The 7927-nt window shown below is 35.0% G+C and overlaps 1 protein-coding gene across 1 annotated transcript in view; it reads left to right on the top strand.

The window, feature by feature from the left end:
* Positions 1-7927, top strand: part of LOC106467606 (ankyrin repeat domain-containing protein 12-like) — a 75027-nt gene that overhangs the window by 58306 nt on the left and 8794 nt on the right. The window contains exon 10 of the mRNA XM_022395812.1: positions 7271-7399. Coding sequence (XP_022251520.1) covers positions 7271-7399 — 129 coding nt within the window. The remainder of the gene's footprint in view (positions 1-7270; positions 7400-7927) is intronic.

Genomic DNA, 7927 nt, shown 5'->3' with positions numbered 1-7927 from the left:
CGCCCCTTAAAATAAACCCTTTTCAGAATCTTTTTTATGAAAAGAATGAGCCCTTGTACAAATGCTTGAGTGTAGGAGTTGGAGCTTCATTCAAAACTTGTGACTTATGCAAAAATCTTTAGGGCAATGGTGTTAGGTAATAGCTTTTTGTTGTGTAAATGTTTCTAAACCTATATAATTACTCTACTATAACCTGATAGTCTAATTCTTTCTCTATTTAATAATATTTAAACCTTCTTTATAGCTAGTTTCAAAGCTGCATTTCATTAGTAAATGATCAAACCACTTAATGTGATACCATAACAAGGTAAAAACCCCACCCTGTACAAAACCTACCGGAAACCCTCGTAACTCAAGAAATGGGTAATATTATCTCCAGGGGTAATACGTTCTTAAAAGTTATTCTTTGGGATGGACAGATATATTTTAAGATATTCTACAAGTGGGTTGTTTTGCTTACAGGCAAAACTCTTCACACTTATGCAGCAATGAAAATATAAACTTTTTCTTTTACGAGTTACAAAAAATAAATGTCAGAAAATGAAATACAAATTCTAAAATATTTCTGAGTTAAACATATTGAAATACAGTTACAGTTCATATATTAAAAACATTAACAATGATGGTTTACCACTTAACTTTTTTCAAAGATACCTGTGTAACACTATAACCAAATTTTCATGGAAAGATTTCCATATGGCACCCCCACCCAAAAATTGTAGAATTGCCTCTTGGCACTATTATGTTCAAACATGTTTTCTTTTTCCTTAAGAATTAACAGCATTTTGAAACTTACAATTTAAAACTTTCATTGCCATTTATAGTGTAGTATTTCTTGATGTTCTTGGTTAAAAAAAAAATATACCAAAATTTTTCAGTTAGAACTTTTATTCAAATTATCATCAATGTGATTTTTACTTTTGTGACACATGTTCAATTGTCTGTGGTAAGGTTTTTTGACAGTATTATTTCCCATTGTTTTATCCAAGCATATGGGTTTTATTAATCATGTGGATTATGAATTCACATTTTCATGTTTCTGACATATCCTGAGGTTTTGATACTCCTCAGCAGGAGTCATCCAATATTGGAGGCACTCTGATAGTCTGTGGTGTTACCACCATTGTCCACCCGATGGTTGGTTTCATTCTGATCTTGGATCCAGGATTCCCAACTTCCTGCTTCTGTTACCTCAGCTAAGCCTGCCCCATCTTTTGACGAATTTCACCAACACTGTTTTCATGTCTGCTTTTGCTTCTAGCTCCCTCTTCCTGACAAGGATCAGGTAATCCCATCTTTGTCCTTCTCTACTTGGATTACACATGATGTGTATTTTATTTTCTCCAGTTTCTTGATTTGCTGGATCTCAGACTAACTTATTGCACTTCCGCCACTTCTTTCAGTTTAGTGCTCTCCTCTTTTCTTTCTCTCTTCACTATATGTCCACATTTCACCTTTTTTTTTAGAAACTTTACTGGAAAAATGTGCACATACCTGTTTTCCATCCTGGCCACCCTTAATTATGAGGTTTTTTGGGAGTATTTCTTATACTTTATAATCTTGAGGTCATGTAACTTTTCAGCAATCATATTTGTTCACTTTGGTTTCTTGCCTTTATTTGGACTAGGGAGCCCCCATCAGGTTTCTCAGTCTCTTCAGTTTCATGGGGTCACTCCGTGTCCCATTTCTAGTCCTTTTGTTTCTATCCAGTGCCCCCCCCCCCCTTCTATGAGTGCTGACTGCCTTTGGTCTTGGAATGATATATTTCTGTAGTTGCCTCTCAGATCTAGTCCACTGAGATCTTGTCTCTCACTTTCTACATCTGTTGATTCATTTTGCTGCTTGGTTACACAGGTGCTATCTTAAGGGTTTTCCATTGTCTTTCCACTCACCTGCTTAGAACACCATGAACCAATTCCTCAACCATATCCTGTTGATTGGTAACCTATTATTGATTTCTTTACTTGAACCAACTTTGGTTCAAGATGAACAGCTTTCCTACTCTGAGAATGTAGGTGACCAGGATTAATGTCTCAGAGTTTTCTCCATATCCTGAATTGTTTGCCCACCTTCCTCTTCCGTTGGCTCATCCACAACTGTATTGATCTATTCACAGCTCTTCCCATTGGATTGGCTATATCTTTGTTTTCTATCAAGTCTGATGAAATTTTACTGAAAGACTGCATTCTTTATGCCTATTTTTCTACTACTTTATGAGTGTTTGGCTTCTACTTGCCTCAAATAACATGGCATGTAGTATTGTGACCTCCTCTCAGAGTTGTTGCATTTGGTATGGTTATTTGGCCCTCTGATTCAGTCTTTCTCGGTTCACATGCATGGCTGTCTTTGAGATGTAAAGCTTTTCGTTCCTGTATAAACGGATTTGTTCTTTTTTCTGGACTTTTTCTTATAGTTCCATGTTCTTTTCCAATGTGTCTCCTTCAGTGAATTCTCACCAATCAATGTCATATAGTTAGAGATTCACTATTTTTTTTTATGTCTCTCCCACCTTCTTTATACCTCTTGCTGATATTGTGGCTCACTAGATCCCATGCAACCCTGGGCATTCCTCTTCCCCCATGTTACCCAGACTGGCATCAATTTGGAACCTTCTAATGACTCAGCAATATGTCTGAGGACTTATTATGCTCTAATATTTGGATTTTCATACCTGTGGTGAGTGCAGTACAGGTGGTACATTATGTAGCTTTGTGCTTGACAACAACTAGACCTGCAAATAAAGCCTCTCACCTGATGCCTCTGTTCAGTGTAAGGGGTGCAGTTCTGGACATCTGCTCCATTTCAGAAGTCTGGTCTCCAGAGGAGTGCCCTCTTTATCAATGTTCCAGTATTAGTTGCTCAATGAGCTTGACATCATTTTCTGACTTTTTTGTCTGGTCTTATGATTCTGTTGCATTTGATCATCTGCTTTGTAATTATTTTTATCCATTGATGAGGAGGCACTCACTCTCAGGATTTCTGTTTCCTTTGCTCTAGACTTTCTCTTTTGGGCCCATGACCACCACATTCAGTTGTTGGACTATCATGTCTCATGAGCTTTGACCCTGGTAACAGAACAACTATCTCACTACGACCATAATCTTTCCTCTGGTGTTTTCAGTGAATTTGCTGTCACTTTGAGAGTTCTTTCATTGCTATCTTTCCAACTCCCATCAACAATTAGTTTTCACTCTTTTGTTACCTATTACCAAACTCTCCAGCTCTGGCATAGATGTTCTAAGTTTGGATTGGTTTAGTAATTTTTTTCTACCTGTTACACAGATCTCTTCAGAGCTTTTTTGCTTGTGGGAGATGTTGCTGTGACGTTTTTGCTTTGGACACGTCCCATACACTTTAATGCAGATATAGGTTGATTTAATTCTTAAACTGCTTCTTTCTCCCAAGACTTTGGCTGCCCATTAGGGTAATTGGATGTTTTCTTTAATCACCCTCCCTTCAACTTTTTCTTTATATGATCATTCTGACCCCAGTTATCTTCTGTGTCTTGTTTTGGCAGCACTGTGTTATGTTGCTGATACTGCTCTCATACATGACAGTCTACATCATCTTTAATTGCTGGGGAACCCCCTATTGCTTGGGAAGTATCACCTTCCCCTCTCAACTGGTGGGGCTCATCAATTTAACCAGCTTGTTTATAATTCCATGAGAGAGAATGCCTGTACTTTATCAGATCAACTCCATCAAGCTTTTCTTGTCTGTCACCATTGATTTCCTCTGATGACACCTGACACATTTATGTCCAATTACTGAAATCACATGGTTGTTTTGTCTTCCCAGAGACTAGTGAGGTATTAATTATTTTCTAATTGCTCCTTTATTACAGTTCTCTTAGCACCATTATTATACATTCATGGATATATACTAGAATTCATGGAATCCACCAAGTAGCTGATGGTGCTTCACAGGCAATACTTTTCTTTCCCAAAATCTGCATCAAGCAGTGGAGTACATGAAGTGTTAAACCCATCTGTCCTTGATCCATGTTTACCTGTTGAGATAGGATTTTTTGCAAGACTGTGTCAGCATTCTGTATACATTTTCTGTTACAGACTGTACTTTACAATAAAAAATAAAAAAAGATGACAGCACCAGGGTCGTGCCTGCTCTCACACCTGGTTACCACTTGCTGTTCTTAGTCACAGTAACTCATTGCATAGTCTACAAATGTGGGACCTTATGCAGCTGTGATGTTTCCTGTTTGATCCAAGCACTTTTCCAGTATTTTCCCCATGCAAATTCTTCCCTCCCATTTTCTTCTAGTTGAGTAAAGGAGAGAGAACACTTATTTCCCTAGTCCCAAAATGCTAGGAGAATTGTTGACATGGAGAGTTCTCAATTCAGTTGGTGTAATCCCACTTGAATGAGACTGACTGGACCCATCCCTCGATAGGAAGTAGGGCTGGGGTGTTGCACGGAAGTGTATTTATCCCTGACATCAGTTCAAAAATAATCAACACTTGGAGAAAACTTGCCATTAAGCATAAAATTCATGTTGACTTCAAACTCACCAAAAAACCTAGCCCTAAACTAAAATCATTATTAAATAAAAATTACATAGAATCACACAGTACCAACATTGTTTATAAAATAATGTGCAATAACTGTCCAGAATTCTACATCAGAGAAACAGGTAGAAAATTGGAAAACAGATTCACTGAACCTAATAAAAATCCTTCCCATGTTTACCACCCTTTCAACCAAAAAAACAACAAAAACAGTATATCTATACAACGCATTGTAATTTTAAACAAAGAACAAAACATTAATAAATGCAGAATAAAGGAAGGCTATGAGACAGTCTCCTCTCGTGTGACTTCTTTGTTCCATACTTTATATATATATATATTCATGTGTCTCTGTAAACTACTTGTACCCAAGGATGAAATAATCTTGTTGAAACATCATACATTTATAATAAAGTTTTTTCATTACCCAGTCAAGCCATCTCCAAACCTTTATTTTCTAAAAATTGGGTTCTTTGTCATCAAATTTACATTAAAAATTAAGTAAATTATTTTTTTCATTCAAGTTATACCAAGCAGTATAACATAAAATCATAACTAATAATCCATATTGTAATAGTATACAAGTTTTAAGTTTTGGTTTTATAAGGCATTATTAAAAAAACATACTGAATTTTCCTTATTGGCCCCCAATTGGTACAGTGGTATGTCGACAGACTTACAATGCTAGAAACTTGGTTTTGATACCCATGTTAGGCAGAGCACAAATAGTTCATTTTGTAGCATTGTGCTTAATTACAAACAAACAAATAGTTTTCCCTAGTGTAAAAAATGTAATATTTTTTCTATAGGCATCCCCTCTTTAATTTATTTACAACCCCTCCAAGAAGTATGAAATTTAATGTCTCATTCATAACTTGTATATAATGGCATGTAGCCCAGGCACATGCACTGCAAGTAGCTTAGTTCTGAGCAATGACCTTGTTCATCTGTAGCATTCTTGACCCTGCCACGGAGATTATAAAAGTTGACTTATACATGTACAAGTACACATACAGTAATTTGTTGCTCTCCTATACCCATGCACTTTGGGGCTTGTGTAAATATTGCATAGCGTGTTCATGATGGCCATTTGGCTAGGTTTGTTGCAGGAATATTCTAGATTGTATGTTTCTTTTTACTTGGATTGTCAACAAGTCATTTAAGTTGAGTCACAAGTCAAGTGACAAGTAGTAATGGGCAAATTGCAAGTCATTTTGTCCGAGTCCCAAGTCAAGTCACAAATTAAAAAAATTGAGATCCTAATCCAACTCAAGTCCAAGTCACACACCTTGAGTTTACAACTCTGTTGACACACAAAGTGAACTGAATACAATTAAACAGAGATTAATAAAGAGTATTTTTAAGTTTGAATCTTATTTGTTTGCAACCATTTCATCCTAAGTCAGGCATGCCATATTTGAGTTAAATGAGAAGATATCCTGCTTCAGATTATAATCTGAACTTGAAAAACAATAAAATTTCTTCTCCTTGATCATTTAAAAAAAAAAAGAACACAAAAACAAGTAGGCATTGTTTTCTTCAATTTCTGAGGAAAATAGAATTTAGGTATCACTTCTGACAAAATTTTTGCCATTCATTATTCATATAAGTAATATGTAGAGTAACAAATTATTTTAAAACATATTTATATCACTTAAGAAAACATAACTCCACAATTTCTGAATAATATCTAAGGCTTGGAAGTTTGCATTTTTTTATCTTAAACAAGTTATTTTACTACCATTCTTCGTATTACTGTTGAGAAATTAGCCAAACATTGTGAAAAGGATTTTTTCTAGCTGTTAGGTTTTTTTAAAGCATCTTTTTTTTTAATGAATATTGCATGTTTCATTTGGTTGTGTAAAGTAAAATATAGAAAATTATGAAGAGTATAAGTATCCTAAGAAGGTTTTACTTTATTTTTTCACCAAATAGCTAACTAGTTTTTTGCATTGTTACTCTCATAGATAAAATTTGTTTAACTAACATGTGTTTGAGCAGTTGTGTTATTTGTTGCACTGCAGAACAGGTACTGCAGTGAACACAATGCAAAAGATTAGAGTAACTGAAAGTAGCAAGGCACCACTAAGGCATAACTAAGATAATACCCAGAGATAGGAAGCAATTATTAAAAGTTTATTGCCCATGCGGTGTGAGAGAAAACAAGACTTTTCAAATGTATGTTTTATCCTGAGCACAATATAAATGTTAGACTGGAGAAATTGGTGCACTTATCTAATGAAATAAAAAAAATTATATTACATTATTTCCATAAGTAAATATTTCAAAAACTTTCTTCTAATATTAGTGTGTTTTAATAGTGGATGTTTGATCTTGGTTCTAAAAATATTTTAAAGTATTACTTTTCATGGCTTGGTGGGTTATTACCTAGAGCTGGTATTAAGGCAGTCAGTAGGTTTGATTTTCCTTTTTCCCTGTGGTTGAACATCAAATTTATAAGAGGTGTAATTTATAGAATCACAAATGGTGAAGTGTTCTAAACAGTGGCTTTTAAAGATGTATATCATCAGTATTGTTCAACTGTGAGCTTACTTTTAATTTGAAGAAGTGGTATAGAATATTATCTGGTTATTATAACTGTTTTCATTATTTATTTATTTTTTGATGCTACAAGATATAGTTGACATGTATAACTACAAAATACAACATATGAGTAGAATGTTACATAATGTGTAGCCAATAAGGAAACAAAGATATTCACGTAATTTTGCCTTTTTCTTTAGGTTGATAAGAGAAGAAAGGGAATGATGGTTGTGTACCCCAAGCCCCCTCAGGGGTACAAAGACTATCTTATCAACAGATGTTCCTATGTATTGGAGGGTAATGCAGCCAGCAGGTTGTCTGTACCAATGGTAATAAAGAAAATGTGTTTAGTTGTAGTTTTAATGATTTGAGTGTAGTAGATAGAATGTACAAACAGAGGTGGTATTTCATAGGCTTTGTATGAACAAAGATCAGGTTTCAATATGTACAGTAGTAGGTGTAGGCCTAGGCTTAGTAAGTATTAGTACTGTAGGAACAAAGATCAGGTTTTAACATATACAGTAGTTGGTGTTGGCTTAGGCTCAGTAATTATTGGTGATGTATGAATAAAAATAAGGTTTCAATATGTAGAGTAGTGGATGTAGAACTAGACGTAAATATTGGTGTTCTATGAATAAAAATTAGTTTTTAATATGTACAGTAGTAGATATAAGCCTAGGCTTAGTAAATATTGGTGTTGTATGAATGAAAATAAGGTTTCAATACGTAGAGTAGTAGATGTAGATCTAGGTTTAGAAAAAAAAATATATATATATATACGAGGCCTGTGAGAAAAATATCCGACCTTTGGCCTGGGACTAAAAACTGGCATACCTGGAGCGTTGGAAACCTAATCA

The sequence above is a fragment of the Limulus polyphemus genome, unplaced genomic scaffold (assembly GCF_000517525.1).
Source record: "Limulus polyphemus unplaced genomic scaffold, Limulus_polyphemus-2.1.2 Scaffold2676, whole genome shotgun sequence".
In the NCBI taxonomy this organism is placed as follows: Eukaryota; Metazoa; Arthropoda; class Merostomata; order Xiphosura; family Limulidae; genus Limulus; species Limulus polyphemus.
The sequence above is the reverse complement of the archived record's forward strand: the minus strand, read 5'-3'. Positions and strand labels throughout refer to the sequence as shown.